This window comes from Python bivittatus, unplaced genomic scaffold (assembly GCF_059951505.1).
Source record: "Python bivittatus isolate LINGU-HERP-01145 unplaced genomic scaffold, Pbiv_v1 ctg000080_np1212, whole genome shotgun sequence".
Classification (NCBI taxonomy): domain Eukaryota; kingdom Metazoa; phylum Chordata; class Lepidosauria; order Squamata; family Pythonidae; genus Python; species Python bivittatus.
Window position 1 is genome coordinate 12059552 of NW_028277035.1, and position 21252 is coordinate 12080803.

General features: G+C 39.8%; 1 protein-coding gene across 3 annotated transcripts in view; it reads right to left on the bottom strand.

Annotated features, from left to right (window-relative positions):
* Window positions 1–21252, bottom strand: part of STXBP2 (syntaxin binding protein 2) — a 41618-nt gene that overhangs the window by 11399 nt on the left and 8967 nt on the right. For all 3 annotated transcript variants that reach the window (XR_015794707.1, XM_088133527.1, XM_088133528.1), the window contains exons 2-7: window positions 6001–6050; window positions 4450–4531; window positions 4061–4137; window positions 3664–3742; window positions 2776–2879; window positions 121–269 (exon numbers count right to left, since the gene is read on the bottom strand). Coding sequence is in view for 2 of the 3 variants with exons in the window: in XM_088133527.1 (XP_087989653.1) it covers window positions 121–269; window positions 2776–2879; window positions 3664–3742; window positions 4061–4137; window positions 4450–4531; window positions 6001–6050 (541 nt within the window). In the remaining variant the exon portion in view is untranslated. The remainder of the gene's footprint in view (window positions 1–120; window positions 270–2775; window positions 2880–3663; window positions 3743–4060; window positions 4138–4449; window positions 4532–6000; window positions 6051–21252) is intronic.

A 21252-nucleotide genomic window follows, 5' to 3' on the forward strand; every position in this document is an offset into this window, starting at 1 on the left:
TGCTCCACACTTACACTCCAATGTTGTCAAATATTATTCCCCATGTTGTCCTCATTCTCTTTATATGGTCTTTACGCAGTAGAGTATCAGCTTTTTCATCCCTCTCCCCATTGTACTAACTTCCTATAGCGAATTGAGGGGTATTCCTTGAGGGTGTCACACAGTGTGGCAATCTGCTCTGCCATCCTCTCTAAGTGGTTGTTTTTATCTTCCCTGCAGTAGGGGCTAAAGAGATGGTGGAAACTCTGAGCGTTGTCCAAGGTGTACACCTAGAGAGAAGGAAGGTAGAGAGAGGAAATGGGGAAAAAACAGGAGTGTTATATTAGTGACCTATGAGGAAGGCAGTGTAAACTCGTACAATGCTCTAGTAACATTTTTTCACAATAGTGAGGCCAAGTTTCTTAAAAAGTCTGTCACAAAGTGAATTGTGTTTTTCTGCCTATTGCTTCCTCCAGGCCACTCTCCCTGAACTGACACCTATCCTGTGTTTGTCAGTCGGTGCAACCTTAGATGTCATTCCCCTAGGCACAGTTTCCTCATTCAGAACTTCATGCCATCATACTAGGACCAGAGTTAATGGTTATTTGTAAATTCTGGATGTACAACACTTCACTGAATGCTGCCGGTTTCTTGGCTCCAAGAACTTTATAATTAACATTATGTACTCTGGTTCATCTAATCTTAAAAGAGTCTTGAATCAAAGTTTTAAGGACTTCGTTGTATTGTCGAAGGCTTTCACGGCAGGTTTTGTTGATTTTTAGACTTTTAGATTTTGTGTCCTATTTGAAAACACAGAGATACTAGACAACACCAACAGCCACTATACCAGGCTATACCAGGAAGTCATTGAGATTCACAAACACCAGCACAGTTTCAATAAAAAAGAGGAAAGTCTAAAAATCAACAAAACCTGGCTAACAATCCTGAAAAATACAGCCTGCAAAAGATCAATGAACTCAGCTCAACCACCAGGACGCGTGAACAATTCACACAATGAACATGCTAATCACCCTCAGCGGCCACTTGTTAACAACTCAATAGAAAAAACCCTGCCTAACCCCCAGGAAGATACACACATATTCTGACACCAAAACAAGCAGCCACTTGTTAACCCAAACCCCCACCCACCTACCCCACCCACCCCCTTTAGGCACCCTTGCTGATCTCTATAAATACCCACAACAGGGTCACATCATCCTGGGCACAGAGAGAACTGTGCTCCTGCCCTCTGAAGATGCTCGTCACAGATGCTGGCGAAACGTTAGGAAACAAAACTTCTGGAACATGGCCACACAGCCTGGAAGACCCACACCAGCCATTTTCTTCCTTGCTCGAGGTGTTAAGAGTAGTAAAAAATGCTGAGCGGAGGGCAATTTGATGAAAAATTTGACAGAAAAATATAGGGGAAAGTGAGTGTACTACCATAGTTACAGTCATCTTCATAAAAGTTCAGTAGCTAGCTCATAAAAAAGAATAATTAAAATCATGCCCTGTAGTCAAATATAGGAGAATAAGCTGCAGGCTACTTGGCTTATGAAAGAAGTGAATGTAATAGGCAGACTGACAAAAAACCATTCTCAATAGTTGGGCCAAGCAAGTCCAATCTGAGTTCTTTTGCTCAAATTGGAAGACACAGGTTTCCTTTTAAGGCTCCAATATTTATCCACTTGAATTTCATGCAAAATAAATACATTTATAATTAAAGGAACACTGGCACTCAGTACGGTACCATACAGTAAATGAACTGAAGTCACAAACACAAAATCTATTCTTGGTTTTACCAAGACCTCTTCATTTTGACATTGTAATTTCTGGATTATGTGAGTCCTGTTACTATTGCAAATATTAACATCTGGGACTCAGAAATCCATACTGGTTACTTTTGTTCAGCAAAAAGTAGAGTTTCATACTCTACTCCCATCTTGAGACTGGGAGAAAAGCACGTTGCTAGGAGTCTGGGGAACAGCTGCCAGTTATAGATGAATCCCAATGGCAAAATCGATCTTCCTCCAGGTTAAAGTGCAAATGACGTATTCATTTTCAATTTTCAATAAACAAACAAACAAACAAAGCTGGAAAAACAATGGATGGAAAGCCATGCAGTATAAAGACTTAAGAATAATTTATTGTTCAATTCTTGCAAATACAGGAATGATGCAGGATTCTCCATGTGTGCAAACATATCTTGGATATGTAGTAATGCCAATAAAGTTAAGGAATTTATGGCTGGAGTAGGACAGTGAAATATCATTATATCTACTGTCCACCAGAAAAGTCTATTTATACACAAGATCCCCCAGCTTTTAGAGGATCAGAATTTGGTTCGTGTGCAAGGACCTTCAAACCTCTCTATGAATTCAGTGTGCTAAACTACTGAGAGTCCTTGCCGCTACTAGAACATAGTCAATTCTCATAATGACTTACAAATACCTATCTAAATTGCTTGGACTACAACTCCAAATCCTTGTTACTAGCCATGCTAATGTAGGCTGACTGGAGTTGGAATCCAAAACATCTGGAAGACATCAGAATGCCTACACGTAGTGTCCATAATTTGGATAGGCTCCCTCCTCAAATTCTGAGCCTTTACTAAGAGGCTCTGTTTCTTTTCTTCTGCAAGGACTTCAATGATAAACAGTAGCTCGACATAATTATTTTTATTAAAAGCAAAATCTCTCACACAGCAAAAGTGTGCTGTGTTAATCCATGTATCCTTACAACCTTCAGACTATAGTGAAAATTAGAGGCCCCTGCTCCATTCTCTTTTCTTCTCACCTGTGATTCATAGGGAAGGAAGGCAACGTTGATCTCCTTGAGTGTCTTGATTGCTTTTGTGATCCGGGACTTGCTGAGCTCATTAAAGAGGTCCTCTGGGCAGGCTGAAAGTCAAGGGTGGGAGTTAATGTTCATCATCCTCCAGGTTGCACCACTCATTTTACTGCAAGTTTTTTATGGTTATAGGTCTACCCCAAAAGCTATAAAGTACAGTTAAAATTTCACAAATGTCTCAGAACAGAAGCTTACTTTTGAGCCCTCTTGGTCAGATCCTTCCAGACTTTGGGATCTAGCACAATTAACACCCTCAGTGAAATGGATTCATAAACCACACTAAGACACAATTTTTTGTCTGTTTGGATGTAATGTGTTGTGTGAATCTAGCCATTATGGTTTGTAAAACATGGTTTATCTCTCAGTAGAATTTATGAACCAAATAGTTTAGTCATCAAATCATAGTTAAACAAACCATGGCTTAACATGAGTTATACAATTTTGGCAGAATATAAATGAATCAAATAAATAAAATTCATCAACCTAGTCACTAAGGCCAGCAGCCATACAGTTCTGCTGTTGATATCTCAAGCAATTGCATAACAGCCCTTTGATTCATAGCAAAAATGTAATATATTACAGGTCAACACTCAGATTGGCTAAGTATCTGTTCCATAACAGAAAACACCATAGTACTCAGGCTACATCTCTTAACAGGGTATCCCATATCTTAGAATCAGTTGCTTTTGCCTTCTAGAAGACCCTTCACTAACCCAGTACCCACTAAATGTTGTCCCAGGATTCCCCAATCTGGAAGGCAACAAGTTAGTAAAGACAGTCCTGCTGTGAACCACAGTGTCTTTTTGTTTGCCTGAGAACAGCCCTTGAACTTACTATCAGTGAAGAAGACGTGGGCAGCCTTGTATGTGAATGTGGGAGTGCCTTTAAAGTCATTTATCAGAGCACGGACGGACTGTAAATGGAGAACAGATTGTTAGCAGCAGTTATACAAATACCCAAACATCTTCTACTAACGCCCTCATCTTGACTTCAAGAGACCCTCCAGTCATCTAACCATCCTTCTGGGTGAATTCTGGAATGAATAAGTTTCCTTGTGAAGCTTCAGAGCAATCAAAAGTATTTGCCTTTGCTCTTACCACCTTTTTTCCTCCCCAAGGAGTTGGCAGAAAGCTCTCATCACTGACATAGGTATCTGAGGAAGTTTCATGGGATTTATCTTTAAGGAGGCATTTATCAGTGCATTAACTGCCCAAACAGGCAATGGACCTACCGTCTCAACAGGGCTGATCAAATAGATGGCTTCCAGGCTGGGAAGGGGCTCTCGGCGTTTGTTTATATCTTCAATAACTGAAGAAAGTAAAATTTGTATTAGACATCTGGATGGAAGGACAAAGAATTGGGCAACAATTCCCAGGGCATGTGAAAGAAGGAAAAACAGTAGTTAAAGGATATACAGATCTGAGCCTGACAGTACCAGAAGAAGCTGACTGAAAATTGTTCTAAAGAAACCAGGGACCAGCTGTGCCTGGATGGACACATTGTGTTGAGGAACTGAAGCAAGAGTTGTGTCACAAAAGACAGAAGCCTCTCCCACTCTAACAAAAGCCTCTGCTCACAGGATTAACCACAGACAGATAGTATCTTGCACGTGCCACTCACTTGTGATTCCTTCAGCCAGAAGATCTGACATCTTAAAGCAGGAGGAGAGAATGCGTGTGCTGGGATGATCCATAATGAGGACCTTCAGGGACAGAGAAGAAAAGAATATTGTACATAAAGAAGCAATGTTTAATGTTGAGCAAAGGCATAAAATAATTAGTCACGTCACTAAAAAAAGAGCATGGAACAATAAAGAGGTACACTCATGTTCCCGAATATTTCTTTCTGTGTTGTGAATTTATAAAAACAAGTATCCTATTCTCCTGTCCAATTCTTTATTGGTCTTCCAATTTTTATTTCTGCTCCCAAATTTGTGCACAGAGAACTGAAATACGTCCACATCCATGTCCTTTTCTTACCCCCCATGTCTTATTTCAAAATGAGCATGGAGGTCTTTAGTTTTGGGCTCTGATCTTCTTTCTAAGGCATCCTTTATCATTACAAATATTTATTTAATAAATTTATATAGCCGCCCAACTCACACACAGGTGACTCTGGGCAGCTTACAAAAATCAGACCCCAGATACAAAACCCACTACACTCCCCACCCCCCCGCAACAACAAATTCAAACTAGCCATTTGATGGGCTCCATATCAACCTGGGATCCCCAGGCCTGCTGGCAAAACATGTCTTCAGGGCCTTTCGGAAGAGAATCAAGGTGGGGGCCAGTCTTATCTCCGGGGTATGATATTCCATAGGTAGGGCGCCATCACGGAGAAGGCCCCTTTTCTCAGTACCATCAGATGAACCTCCTTAATGGGGGGGGCACTATTTAATGGGGGGGAATGGCTGGATCATAATATCACTTTGCTAGTAAACGAGTATGTAAGTCAGCATTTACTATATTCCAGTTCCTGGAAATATGAACCCATTTTTTGTTCTACATCTGAGTTTTAAGAGTACTATAAAGGATGATCTAGATGTTTAAAACAGTTTCACTTGCATTGGAGGGAGTTTTACAAAACACATTATCTCATCAATGTAATTTCTCTGAAGAGGATTAAAGGGTACTTTCAGATCCGCTTTCTATTTTCAACTAGTATTTCATTTTCAGCTAGTACAACACACGATTGGTCACAGCACAGAGGCTTCTATCTCTGTGTTTTAGATATATAACTGTGGGTGTATAGTTTATAGGGGCAACCATGTCTTAGAATACTCTGAGATGGAAAATATTTACCAATTTGACAGCAAATTATAGGATAGACATGAGATAATCAGCACTGCCACAGGATACCCTTGTAGACCCAGTAGAGCAAAACTAATTTAATAACACATTTGGTCTGTCTCAGTTAGTAATTTCAAGGCTCACTTACCATGTACCTTCCTATGTCAGGAAAAGATAAGGGAAGCTTGAAGAACCTTAAGTGTCACAGTGAAGGATACAACAGGCTACTGAACACAAGTCCCAGAATTTACTGTATAATAAATAAGCTGCATCTGAGATTTTCTAAACACATAAACAGAAAGTCCAGTGGAGATGCATGTAATTTAGATTAATAAATTGATCAGACAAATTTAAGTCATCCAAGACATGGAGCTGCACTTACCTTCCATTCTCCTTCCTTCTTCATGCTGTGTATAACATCATTCAGGATCTCTGAAAAGTGAAGGTCAGTTAAGTTAGCATAGAGGCATATTATTTTTTTTGCTATAGTGAGAATAACTAGCTGAGTCCTGTGCCAGATAAATAATTTTCTTATCACCCCAGTGTATCTTTTTTGTATGTCACAAGAAGCAAGGTTGTCACTGAAATTGATACAAGCCAAAATGTAAGACTATGAGTAAAATCACAAAAAAACATACAGAAGGTGTTTTTACTTGGGTTTTAGGGCAGGAGAATCAAGCCCATGTTTTGAAATTGCAGCAAGTCTTCAGGTTTCTGGAACACAGCAGAATCTATGGGGTGAATCTCAAACTCTCTGGAATCAACTATTTAGAGGACCATTCCCACACAGCCTGGACAGCACCTCCACTCATCTGTTGACCTGGGCTTAAGATCTTCAGAAGCTCTCCTCTGCTGTGTGAAATAAGTGGGTAGCTACTAGAGAGAAGTGCCCAGTGATAGCACCCTGGTTGTGGAATGCCTTCTGGTTGCCCTGAGGAATTTTATATAAGTTATTTTATAGGTGACAGAAATCCTATTCCATGGCAACATTTTGCTAGAGACAAGGAAATCCTGTGAGAAGGTTGTTGTCATCATGAGACAGAATGACCATCTGTAGCCCTGGTACAGGTAGTCCTTGACTTACGACCATTCCTTTAGCGACCCTTCGAAGTTACGATGGCGCTGAAAAAAGTGACTTACGACTGGTCCTTGCACTTATGACCATCACAGCATTGCTGTCATATGATCAAAATTCGGGCAGTTGGCAATAGGCATGTATTTATGACAGTTGCAGTATCCTGGGGTCACATGATTGCCATTTGTGACCTTTCCAGCCGGCTTCCAACAAACAAAATCAATGGGAAACCATGTGACCACTGCAAAAAATGTCATAAAATTGGGTGCAGACACCTCACTTAATGACCACACCGCTTAACAATGAATTTTCTGGTCCCTATTGTGGTCCTAAGTCGAGGACTACCTGTAATTTTGCTTCTTAAGAATTTTTTTGAGTGTTTAAAAATGTTTTAGGTGTTATTATAATAAAATACAATACATTGTGGAATGCCCTCCCAAGAAAGGTTCATCTGGTGCCTATATTGTAGTCTTTCACAGTTCAGTGATTATTTTTTCTTTTATCCTAGCTTTATAAGTTTGAGTTGAAAGTTTTTCAGTGCATTTAAAATCTTGGATTTGTAGTTCTTTCTTCTGGAGTTCTAACTTTATGTTTTAGATATTCTGCTACATACAGTATTTTAAGTTTTCAACATGGTACTGTGAATTCTGCATAGGATTCTATTTGTAAAGGGCAGACTGCATACATTGCACTTAAGCACAGTGTTAGAGGCCTGACTCTGAGGGCCCTGCCCCTCCTTCCAAGGTGAGGCAGACAGACGGGTCCTTTTTAATACTGTGCAACTATGCTCTGCTAACATTTTTCCAGTGCAGGATTCATCTTATTTGGATGCTTGGTTGAATTTTCCCCAAATTCAGTTTGAAGAGACTGCTGCTGTTAGAAAACATCATTTAAAGCTATAAATTTGATTTTAACTTAGATTACATTATGCGTGACCTTTAAAATATTTTATTGAAAAAGTGAGACAGATATGGTTGTAAATAAACAGGATGAGTCCTCTAATGCTGCATTACAATGTTATGGATGGAGAAGCGTTCAAGAATGCATTTTCTATACTTCCATATTAACTTGATCAAGTACTATAACACATTAAAAACAAAAGGATTATTGGCAGTGACCCAAGGAGTCACAATGTTGCTCTGTTCTGTACAAAATACTGTATTTTCAGGATGGCAATAAACAGAAACAGGGGTTAGTTGTGAATATGACTTCGTGGCAACTACAGATAGTCCCTAGGTTAAGAACGCCTGGTTTACGGAGGACTCATAGTTAAGAACAGAGCCTATTGTAGCAAAATTCGAGTTAAATACATAACGATTCAAGTTAAATACACAATGGTTTGAGTTCATTATACAATACAACTTACACAGTATTATACAATAATACTGTTCCGGCTTACATACAAATTCGACTTAAGGACCGACCTTGGGAACGGAACTCGTTCTGAAACTGGGAACTACCTATATTAGTAAGAATCCAGAGGCTTTTTATCAGCCTTCCAGATATGCTGGAACTATAACTTCCAGAATCCCCCTCCCTCTCTCTCTGGCACAAGAAAACAGGACACTGACTTGCCCAAAATGACAGGGAAGTATGATTTGAATGTTGCTTCTCCTGCAAAAAAATTGAGCATCACCTCCCTGGTTGACTGTAAAGTTGCTCAGAGACAAGGTGAAAAACCAGGGATCCTCGACCCCAAGCTCATTTTCCCCTACTCTACACATTAGTCTCTCCTTGAAACAGAAACAAGAGCCAAGCATCCTATCTTTAAAACTCATTCTGATCTCTAATAATTGACAAATGGCAGATGTTTCCCATGGACTAACTATAGAAAGCTGCTCCTATAGCGGTAACTATTTGCCAGCTTGAACCAATCTCTGAGCTGTAATGTCCAGACACCTGATAATTATCTTAAAGTCCAAACAGAAAATTGAGCTAATGGCTAGAAAGGAGATAAGTTGTCCTTCTTTACTAAAGATCTTTATAAGGCACCTGAGTTTATGAATCCAAATGAAATTGGATGGAATTAATCATTAGAAAGCAGCTCAATAATAGTGATGCTCCGGTTTCTTGTCTGCCTAAATTAATCACACAAGTTAATTAAATAATCTGCAGCTGTCAGGCACTTAAAGTGAATAAATACTCAGAATGCCCAGAATGTGTGTCACACCACACACACACAGGTAGACTGGACAGGTAGAAATAAAAAGGAGAACCAGTAATACTGGTTTGGAAAGTTGCAGCAATAACTAGAAAAAGTAAAACAAGCTGTTGTAATCACTTTTTTGTAAAACCACAAAAAAATGGTTGCAACAAGAAAAACTGAAGGATTTCTCTGACTGAGCTCTGACTGAGTACAATAGGGGAAGCCAGACTTTGCAGGACACCTTCCTATACAAAGCAGCTAAGAATGAAAGTGGAGGGATGCCCTGCAAAAATCCTTCAGATTTTTAAAAAAATCTAAATCAAGGGTGGATTTCTGTAAATGTGTAGCATATAGTGAATATTGTACTGAACCTGGGACAAAAAAGTCTGGGTTGATTTATTTAACAAAATGTGAAAATAATGTATCTAGTCAGTGACTTTGTAAAGCAGAAGATAAAATGCTTTCATCACATGCCTAAACATAAGGCTGATACTGTCTTAGCCTTGAATCCATTGATTGATCGTCAATAAATGGTAGGAAAGATGTCATGACTGCAACACAGTACTGGAAGGATATAATTTATTCAAAAGAAACAGACCCAACGAATGGGGAGGTGGATTTGCATTATTTGTAGAGAACGAAAGGATGAAAACCTTGCTGAAAGTGTCTGGGTGAATATTAAGGGAAAAAACCAAAAATGTCATTGTTGTGGGTGTGGACTACAGGACACTCAACCAAGCAGAAGATACAGATGAAATCTTCTCAAACCAGATGGCCAAAGTATCCAGGAAACACACTACTTTGAGAATGGGGGATTTCAATTACCATGACATCAACTGGGAATCAAACTTTGTGGCAACTGGGAGATCCCTGCAAGGATTGAGGTAGAGTGAGGCTGGAGCCCAGTCCAGTTGAATGTGGATGAGTGGGTATGTGTTACCTTTGTGGGGTTGGGAGTTTTTGCTATGATTTTTATAGTTTTTATTGTTGTTCTGTGAGCTGTGCAGGGTTATGGTATGCAAGATGGGCAGCTATATAAGTCTTTTAAATAAATAAACAAAATAGATCCAAAAGACTTCTGATGTGCCTTGCAGACAACTTCACTATTCAAAAGGTGGAGAAAATAACTAGAAGATCAGCTATATTGGACTTAATACTAACAGGGAAGAAGTGGAAGTGGTAGGAACCTTGGGAGAGAGTGACCATGTGATCCCAGAATTTACCATATTGCAGGCAAGGAGAACTGAAGGTAGCCAGATTGCTGTTCTAGATTTCAAGAGAATTGACCTCAACAAGCTAAGGGGGAAAAGTAGGAAGGATAGACATTGTAAAAGGAAAAACTGTTCAGGAGATTGGGAAATTCTGAAAAACAAGACAATTAGGGCTCAAATACAAACAATATCAAACCAGGTTGGTAGGGATGGGGGTAGTGAAGGGAGACACCTGATTAGACCAGTGTGGTTGCAACAAGATCTCTCTGATGGACCAAAAAAAAAGAAGGACAAGTTTAGAAAATAGATAGAAGGGCATATAACAAAAGCAGAATATCAGGAAATAGTTCAAATCTGCCAGAATGGGGTAAGGAAGGCTAAAGCTAAGCACGAGCTGAAGCTTGCTATGAATGCAAAAAGTAATAAAAAAAAGAGTTCTTTGGATATGTGTGGAACAAGAGAAAAGATGGTAAGGGCTTGGAGGCTAAATTCTATGAAGAGTGGTTAAAGGAACTTTGTACAGGAAGTCCTTGCTTAACGTCCACTCATTCAGCGACTGTTCAAAGTTACAACGGTGCTGAACGAGGGGGACTTAAGATGGGACCTCATAGTTGCAGCCATCACAGTGTCCCTGCCTGTGGTCATGTGATTGCTATTTGTGACCTCCACTGCTGGCTTTCAGCAGCAAAGTCAATGGAGAAGCCAACAGGAGATAGCAAATGGCAATCATGTGACCATGGGATGCTGTGACCGTGCGGGACTTGCCTAATGATGGCAACTGGGACTGCCAGAACTGCCATTGTAAGTCAGCATGGTCATATGACATCACACCTTACGACTGCATCGCTTAGCAATGGAGTTTCCAGTCCCAATTACTGTCAGTAAGTGAAGGCTACCTGCATGTTTAGCCTAAAAAGGAGAAGGATAAGGGGAGACATGATACCAGTCTTCTAATACATGAAGGGAGTGGATTTATTTTCCATGCTACCTGAGAATAAGACAAGAACCAATGGGCAGAAGCTTGGGAGAGAGACATCCAAACTTGAAATAAGGAGGAATGTTTTGACTGTGGGAGCTATTATGCAGCTGCTTCCTGAAGTCATGGGTGCTCTATCACTGAAGGTTGTAGAAAAAAGATTGGAAAGTCATTTGTCCAGGATGGCATGAGGATTTCTGCCCTGGGAAGGCAACTGGATTAGAAGACTTCCAAGATCCCTTCCAATCCTATGCTTCTATGTGTCATCAAATTGGTGTCAACTCTTAAGAGACCACAAGCATAGACAATCTCCAGGATGACTTGAACCCATTAGATAAACCACTGATAATTACTAATTTACAGTTTGTACTATAGGATAAAATGAATATGGTGACAGGGAGTACAAGGCCCTACCAGAATACTGAATATGGGCCATTTCATCTGAACAGGGAGAGTATCAGCCCTTCAAGGCAGGTCATGTCAAGAAAGAGACGCTGCAGGGATTCCAGGAATGCTACTTTATTGTTGTAGGGTATAATAGCAGAATCTTAAAAGTTTGTCCAGACCTTCAGGGCTCCTTTTAAAGGACAAGAAGGTCAAGGTGAGGCTGTTTTAAGCCCCATTCTTTCTACTTTCCCAGGGCTGAGTAACCATTTCCCTCTCCCATCTCCTTCTCAAAGCCAGAGGTAGATTCTTCCACAGAGACAAATTTGGAAAAAAAACAAAAACAAAACCCAGACAGACAGGTTTGATTCCAGTGAGATCCAGCAACCCTGATTTCAAACTCTGATTTTATATATAAAATATGACAGTGGGTTCAGAACAGCTGAGAGGCTGACAGATGGAATCCCTCCAAAAACTACTTTAAGTGTTTGTGAATACTGTGCAAGAAGGTTAACTGAGCAAATCTGTAGGCACCTGGAATAGCATTTAGAGAAAGGAAGTGCAGAACAGCCTTCTACAATCTGTGCCCTTCAGATGTGTGGGACAACTGCCTGAATCCTCTGCTAAGAGATCCAATTACAGGTAGTCTTCACTTACCGACTGCCTCATTTAGTGACCATTTGCAGTTATAACCGTGTTAAAAAAAAAAGCGTTGTGACCAATCCTTGCACTTATGAGCATCACAGTGTCCCACAGTCACATGATCGCCATTCGGGTGCTTCACAACACGCTTGCATTTACAACTATTGCGGCATCCCACGGTCACATGATCACCATTTGCATGCTTTGCAACTGGCTTCCAACAAGCAGAGTTAATGAAAAACATGGAAGTTGCAAGTCATGGTCCTGTGATGTCTTGTATAACGACTGTGGTACTTAGCGACACATCAACTAAATCATAAACCAAAGATAATACAGATCAAATACAGGCAATGAAGGTTCACGTTACTCTAGAGATATAATGCCAAATCTGCTAAACTAATCTTTTTTATTTTTCTGTGCTGTGCATCTCTTACTCCTTGGGATTCCATTCCTGAACAGCTTATATTAACTATAATCAAGGCATAGTACACTCATGTATTAATCTATTTGGACAGATCAGAGACAGTAACCTCCAAAAGCAGTTTGGACTAAAGATTGCACCTAGTTTCTTTCAAAAAGATTAATTATACAAAAGTGTAAGAAAAAATATGGGGGAGGTGACATTTACAGTATAATGGATGGGAAGTCTAATATTTTCCCCTTTCCTCTGTAATTTGTGTTATGAGCTATATCTGCTTTTCAGGGTTCCTGAAAATATTAGTTTAGCAGATTTGGTGTTAAATCTCTAGAGTAACATGAACCTTCATTGGTTTTTCACAACCTGTATTTGATCTTTGGTTTATGATTTGGTAATAGTGGATTCCAAGGGGAAATTTTATGTCTGAAATGGTATTTCTATTCCAAACCTTCCCAATATGGGAATATCCAAACACCAGTAAATGCATGCTTGTAGTTTCATGGGATCAGGATCATTTATAGAAAAATGGCATCCCTTTTCCCTTCAAATTTTCAGCTTGTTGCTTAAATAGATTACTTCCAAACCAATTACAGTGCATTCGGAAAGTATTCAGACCCCCTTCACTTTTCTCAATTTTGTTATGTTGCAGCCTGATACTACAATCATTCAAATTCATTTTTTTTCTCATTAATCTACGCTCAGTACCCCATAATGACAAAGTGAAAACAGAATTTTAGAAATGTCTGTACATTTATTAAAAAGAAAAAACTGAAATATCACATTGGCATAAGTATTCAGACCCTTTGCAACACCACTTGAAATTTAGCTCAGGTGCCTCCCATTTCTCTTGATTGTTGCTGAGCTGTTTCTACACCTTGATTGGAGTCCACTTGTGGTAAATTAAACTGATTGGACATGATTTGGAAAGGCACACACCTCTCTATAGAAGGCCTCACAGCTGAGAATGTATACTGTATCAGAGCAAAAGCCATGAAGTCAAAAGAACCGCCTGCAGAACTCAGAGACAGTATTATTGCAAGGCACAGATCTGGGGAAGGCTACAAAAAATTTTTTGCTGCACTGAAGGTTCCCAAGAGCACAGTGGCTTCCATAATTCTCAAATGGAAGAAGTTTGGCACAACCAGGACTCTTCCAAGAGCTGGTCACCTGGCCAAACTGAGCAATCGGGGGAGAAGAGCCTCAGTAAGAGAGGTGACCAAGAACCCGATGGTCACTCTGAGCTCCAGAGATCCTGTGTGGGGATGGGATAAAGTTCCAGAAGGACAACCATCACTCCAGCCCTCCACCAATCTGGGCTTTAGAGCAGAGTGGTTAGACGGAAGCCTCTCAGCGCAAAACACATGAACGCCTGCCTGGAGTTTGCAAAAAAGCACCTGAAGGACTCTCAGACTGTGAGGAACAAGATTCTCTGGTCTGATGAAACCAAGACTGAACTGTTTGGCCTCACTTCTAAACATTCTGTCTGGAGGAAACCAGGCACCGCTCATCACCTGCCCAATACCATCCCAACAGTGAAGCATGGTGGTGGCAGCATCATGCTGTGGGGGTGTTTTTCAGCAGTAGGGACTGGGAGACTGGTCAGGGCTGAGGGAAAGCTGAATGGAGCAACAAACAGAGATATCCTCAATGAAAACCTGTCCACAGCGTTCAGGACCTCAGACTGGGCCAAAGATTCACCTTCCAACATGACAGCGATCCTAAGCACACAGCCGAGACAACACAGGAATGGCTTAGGGACAACTCTGTGAATGTCCTAGAGTCGCCCAGCTAGAGCCCTGACTTGAATCCTATTGAACATCTCTGGAGAGACCTGAAAATGGCTGTCCACTGACGGTCCCCATCCAACTTGATTGAGCTTGAGAGGATTTGCAAAGAAGAATGGCAGAAAATCCTCCAATCCAGGTGTGCCAAGCTTGTCGCATCATACCGAAAAAGTCTCGAGGCTGTAATTGCTGCCAAAGGTGCTTCAACAAAGTACTGAGTAAAGGGTCTGAATACTTATGCCAATGTGATATTTCGGTTTCCTTTTTAATAAATTTACAGACATTTCTAAAATTCTGTTTTCACTTTGTCATTATGGGGTACCGAGACTAATGAGAAAAAAAATGAATTTGAACTATTGTAGTATCAGGCTGCAACATAACAAAATTGAAAAAAGTGAAGGGGGTCTGAGTACTTTCTGAATGCACTGTATATCATGGGTTTACCCATAAGCAAGCAGTAACTCCTGGAATTCGTGATTTAAGAACCTGAGATGACGAAACCCAACTAATCAATTTTGCTAAAGATGAAAGAGTCTCTCAATTCTCCGTAGAACTTGCATTTGCACAGCACTGTTGTCTAGCAGCTTAAGGCTGCATCTATTTTGTGAAAAGCTGCTAAATAACTCTTAAGGCCTAATAGCTGCAATGGTGCTGCTTACATATTCCTGGCAACTGGTGGCTACACAAATATTTGATCACTGGAACAAAAAGGAGAAGTAACTAAATCTGGACCTTCTAAAAAAAAAGCCTAGGAATAATCAGTTTCAAGATTCCATCTGCTCTAGACTTGGGATTAGTCTAGCATGGTCTGAGGACACACAATACAGCACTAGCTTGGCCAACACTGTGGTGGGAAGCCTCCTGGGAATCTTCTGTAGCATGCTCTGAGTTCCAATCTGAATAAAATGCAGAACTGGAATATATTATGAAAAATCAAGGAAATTAGAGTGTCTTTGCAGTCCAAGACTCTGGCTTGTTTACTATTAGTACAATAGGCTGCTTTCCTAAAACACGTTCTGTGCAACAATACTGATACTGCCCATGCTTCTGAAAACACTGCCTCAGTAGTTCTGTCCTAAGGATACCTCAGAATTGAAAACTATAATATTAGAAAGTCAATGGACTGCTTTGGCTTAATCTGAAAATGCTTCTTCCCAGGCCAGGCCTCAGTATTTGCTCAGTACATATGGTTATTATTGTGCATTTATACAGCACTACTTCTACAACTATTAGTTTTAAATCTTTACTGCTCTTCTTTTCTAGAGGAGCCCAGAACAATAAAAACATCCTTAATAAAAGCCCTCAACAGTAAAATCATGTTGGTTTTGGTCTAGTCTAGTCTTTAAAAATAGACACAAAAATTAAAACAGAATTCATTAACAAAAATAAAAGCTATTGCATAGGTAATCTAAAAGACAGTTCCTGCAGTAATTGTTATCCTACAAATGCCTGGTTAAATAGGCATATTGTTAATTGTTGCCCCAGAGAGCAATCCCCATACCCCAGAAATCTAGCACATGGAATATTCCTAGGCTAAGTTGCCCCATACAGCTTACCAGGATCCACTTGACAGAGAGCTCATCAGGTGGGATGCTGCACTGACTCTACTACCTGTCCTCTCTCAGCTGTACCCAACAGTGGGACCATTGCTATTACTCTTAGCCTACAAACTGGATAGGAGTAATACATTAAGTAAATAAAGTACTCAGAAGCAAGCTCCTCCAAATTCAGTGGGACTTACTCTCTAGTAAATATATTTAGAACTCTAGCATAAGTGTAGTGCTCAATTAGATAAGGAGCCAATGCTTTCTGGGATCCGTGAGCACAGTAATTCATAGTAGACAGCAGTGCCCTAAGTAAACCCACATGAAGAGAGTTCTGGGGCCAGAGGCCAGATACAAGTCTGGTGAGAATCTAACAAACTAATCTGTCTTTAAAACAAAAATCAATGCGATAGTAATACTGAACAGACGGCAGGTAGCAAAGAACAGAGATTCTTGAAACAAGATCAATTTTGTGGGTATGAGTGTGCATTTGTACACTGCATGCTTATATATTGTGTGCCTGAGTATGACTCATTTGATTCTCTGGAAGTCTCTCCAACTCATTACAAGTGACATTTTAACTGCATGTCTGATCCAAAATCTGATACCTTTGATCCTAAACATGCTGAAGCAAGCAGCATTAGAGTTCTTAGCATAAGAACTGGAGTAAGCAATCTGGCGCTTTCCAAAGGCTGGAATAACACATACACACACACACCACTAACTACAACCAGCATGGCTAGTGATCAGGTATTGGTTCAGACCATCTGAAACACATATGCTGCTTGCTTCAGCATGTTTAGGATCAAAGGTATCAGATTAATTAATTAACGGGGGACGTGGTGGCGCAGCGGCTTAATGACGCTGAAAGTTGCCAGCCAGAAATGGTCGACGCTTCAGCAGTTCGAGTCCAGCCTTCACGTTAACAGGGTGAGCTCCTGTTTCCTCCCCAGTTCCTGTCAACCCAACAGTTCGAAAACTCACGTGAGTAGATAAATGGGTACTCTCACTCCGGTGGGAGGAAAAATGCTGGCGGCGCCTTGCAAAAGGAGTCGGGAGCAGTTGCCGGTAAGCGCGAAACCGCGCTCGCCCGAAAAGGGCGCAAAGCAACGGAAACTCTGCCTCCTGCGCTCGCCAGCTGGGCTCTGCTCTAGGAAGGAGGCTCTGGCAAACCATTTCCGAAACACCTTGCCTTGAAAACTGCAAGGACTCGTCCAAGCAGTCACTGCAGAGTCGGTAACGACTGAGCGCAGATTAAAAAAAAAAAAAATTAATTAACATTAAATATAGTTATTGAAGCCAACTGTCTCCATATTCAAACAAAATGAGGAATGGACATGCCACAACAATACCTAAGTATAACTTTCTAATATAAATGGCAACTACCAATCATGATGGCATAAGAACAAATACTGAGATCAGAAATCTAGCACATGGAATAAGATCTTCCTCACTCAAGACCTGATGTTGTAAGGTTATGACAGAAAGCAGTCATTTTGTGGAGCAAAGGCCTAAACAGATCTTCAAACCCACATCATGTTTTTTTAAATACAAATTTTATTCATTCTCTCCATATTATACAGCCAGCAATATCAAATAATTATTTGTAGAGCAATATTCACATACTATCTTCAAAGAAACTCTTCTGGGAAACAAGCAATGTCCACACAGAAAGTGGTATTAACACTACAAAAAAGGGTTTATGGAAATAATTTGGAACTAATTTAATTATACAGGCTCCCACCATCTCAAAGACAGAAATACAGAGAATTCAAACTAATTTATACCTACTTCTCTAAAAGTTGACCTACTAGCCTTAGTTGGCCTTATTTCTAAGTAGGCATGTCTGGAACAGTGCCACAAGAATGCCCAGCTTATGAGAGTCACCATGTATCAATGCCACCTTACAAACATTATTGCCCATGTACTTTAGACACACTTCTACAGCTACAGCAGAAAGCACATTAGAATTAATTAGCCTGATCTAATCTACGAGGACAAACACCACTAGTAGTCACACCTGACCATTAATAAGTGATGCCAAAATCTAGAATTATCAATTAAGAATCAGCAGTCTTAGCATCAAAACTTTTCATAGGTTAAGGCATAGCAGGAAGCTGAGGTTTCTGTGGTCCATGTCTCGTATTCATAGAAATTAATAAAAGCAGGGCTGCAATTATCATTTTTCTGCCTTTCACCCTCAGTGTTACTAATTACAATTCATTCAAGAGAAGTGTAAGGATATGACATGGAGCAAATGTTCAGCCTAATTACTGAGGATATGTCAAGCATCAGCTGTTTGCAGCTGGAGGGAAACCAATCTTTCACTAAGCATCAGTGAAAATTCTACAAGTAGTAGTTACCAAGAGAAAGAGGGTCACCCCCTTTCTTGGTTATTTTCAGCTATCTGTTAGTTCCATTTTAGGATAGTATGCTAGGCCTCTATTTTTAGTACCATGGTCAGGCAATGCTGCTATTAGTACAAATCAAAATGTCACAATATGGTAAGCCAGCTTTAGAGTTGCCAAACTTTGATTATCACTCGCTGACCACTCTCCATTTGAAAGATAAAATCCCAGTTTTATCAAGAGATCCATTTCTTCAATGAGCACTAGCTTTCACTATGCCAGTGTATCCTGTGTTAGTGCCAGCCATCAAGAAAGCAAACCCCGATGGACGAGTAAAACCCAACACTGTTTTTAACTGCAAATATGATAATGTGATGACATCCAGGAAAACCTTGATTACATAAGGCATGCTCAAATGATCATATGACAATGAATGGGAAAAACACAGAGAAACTATCTATCTCCTCTCCCTGGAGCCCTCTGTGCATATTCAAACTTCTACAGAGATTCTGGGCCCCCATGGAGAAGATTCAAGGGGCTAAAGTGGGGAGGAAAATGCACTGTGCAGGCTGAAATGCTTTTGTATGACATCAGATGGAGCCCATTTTCTCTTCAAATAAAAGTCACTCTTAAGTCAAGAACTCAACCATTCTTATTTTTGCCAGTTTCAACAGTGGCAAGTCCTAAGTACTTAAAGTACTTAGTTCTGTAAGTACTAGAAAAATGGAAGAGAGGGGGAAACACCATTAAAATTCATGAGTAGGCTTTACATATTAAATTGTTACTTCCTAACACGAGTTCTCTGGCTCTGATAAAGTTTTACATGTGAGCAGGAAGATTTTCTAAAGCTCTCCAAGCATATTATCAGCCAGTCCATTGCTCCTAATATATTTCTAGATCACCTAGATCTCAGGTCTGGCAACTCTGGAGGAAAAGGTTCCCTGGCTGAATGGGTGATTAACCATATAATTATTTTCTAAAACAAGTGTGTGGTGTTGTGAATAGCAGCCGCCTTTCACAAGACTTAGTCTGTTTGCTAGTCTTTTTTGCCAGAGAGGCTGTGCCATACCCAGTACGCATAAATTCATCTTGGACATGGAGTCTGCATCTGTGCAAGGAACAGTTAGATGCCCTGGGCTACCTACAAGTGAGATCACCATGCCCCTTCCTTTCTGCTGGAGAGAAAAGCAGATTGTCTCTGTAAAAAAGAGAGGGAGGATGAATTCAGGCTGAGAAGAAAAAATGGGGCCTTGTCCATTTCCCCAGTAGCCTTAGAAACAACTGACCAGACTCCTCTAGATTGAGGCAGAGGGAAATCTGTTTCAGAAAAAGTACCTTTCTTTGAAAGGATAGGCAAAAAACATTTAGCTAGAAATATTGCATAATTTTTTTTTTTCTGTGTGTTTTAAGTCCACTTTAATGTCTCTGGTGATTATTGTCTCAAGTATTTGTTTTCTATATATGCTCAGTAAATATACGTTCAGAGTCTTTTATGCAACTCTATGTTCTATATACGTTCAGAGTCTTTTATTTAACTCTGAACCTTTTACAGCAGAGTTCCTCTAAATAAGGAACAGACCAACATTATTGTGTCTTAGCCCTGAATGTTATGCTCACTATTACAGTTTTCTATGGGAGATCCTCTGAAGTCATGATCTGTAATTTAAATAACCATATTTTTATCTCCTATGCCACTGAATATTTTACATGAATTTTTTTTTCTTTAAATAAACATTAATTCTGGGTATATCTTGTTTGATCCATCTCCCAAAGATGGATGTGTGGGTCTGATTTTCATAGCCATATACCTTAACACTATAGAATTGTATCATCTTTTTTCCTCTTACTTGCCAGTAATGTGCATAGGCTGTGGGATCCTATAGAATTAAGGGAATATAAAGGCATTCCCTTGGAAGATAGGTGATAGGAACAGTAACTACAAAGCTACTACACCCAAGTAGGATGTGGTGTTAGGGTGTGGACACCTAGATGGTTTCTGTGAAAGAAGACTGAAACTGTCAATCTTTCACCCTACAAGCTCAGCCCCTGTCAGCCTATAAGGTAGACCAGACTAAGAAACAGAAATTCTGTGGGCCTAAAGCTACTTTTATTAGAACAGTTATAGTAACAGAAACTTGCAAGTCTGAATGTGCTTCCTGTCCTCTCTCTTTTATCTTCATGTGAACTGAGGTGGTCCTGCTGTCTGAAGTGTCTTTGTAAAAGTCTTTCTTGATATGGGCTCAAGCCACGTTTATCTGATCATTGCCTTGGTAATGGATCTTCCCTCTGTTCATCAAGGCCATCCTCTGTGCTCCCTATAGCCCTGTCACTACAATATGCAAATTGAAATTATGCTTTATTCTCTCTAGTTGTTGTCTTCAGATTATGCAAAATAATGTATATCATAAATATACATTAAAGTAGAGCTAGCTGAATTCACTGAGTTTAGATGTGGTTGTCTAAGTAATAGTTTATCTTTCATGGAACTTTGTATGGAGTAAGTGCTCAAAATGAAAACAACGTATTGTTCCTGTTCTGATGTGGAATCCTGCTTGTTGCAGTGCTTCTAAAATTGATGTAAGAATCTCATTTCCATCCTATTCACATTACCTTTTCTCAAAACAATTACTTACAAACAAAGAAGCAGAAGTTGAACAAAATAAAGGAAAAAAGGAAGAATGCAAATTTGAATAAAAATATAGTAAAAATTAAAACACAATTAAAGGTAGAAATCTAAATGTTAGAATTTGTTTAATAAGAAAATAGATATAATGGTTATACTGTGCATTCTTTGAAGGAATAGCAAAGTGAAAACAATGGGAAATATCTAAAGGAAGTTATGAAAGCATGTTGAAATAATCTTCCCATGGAGTTTTCCAGCAAGATAGATGACAAACTAAGTATTGAATCATTTCTCCATTAGCAGACCACTTCATTCAGCATATAAGTGCTCTCATCTTCCCTGGTTCATTTGCTTTTTTGTCCTTAAGAAGTTCTCTAGCAGGAAATAATTCATACCTATTCATTCACTCTTTTAAAGCCATCCCCTTGAATATTACTACTGATAAAAGCCCTTGAAAAATCTTTATATACTTTCATTGAATGA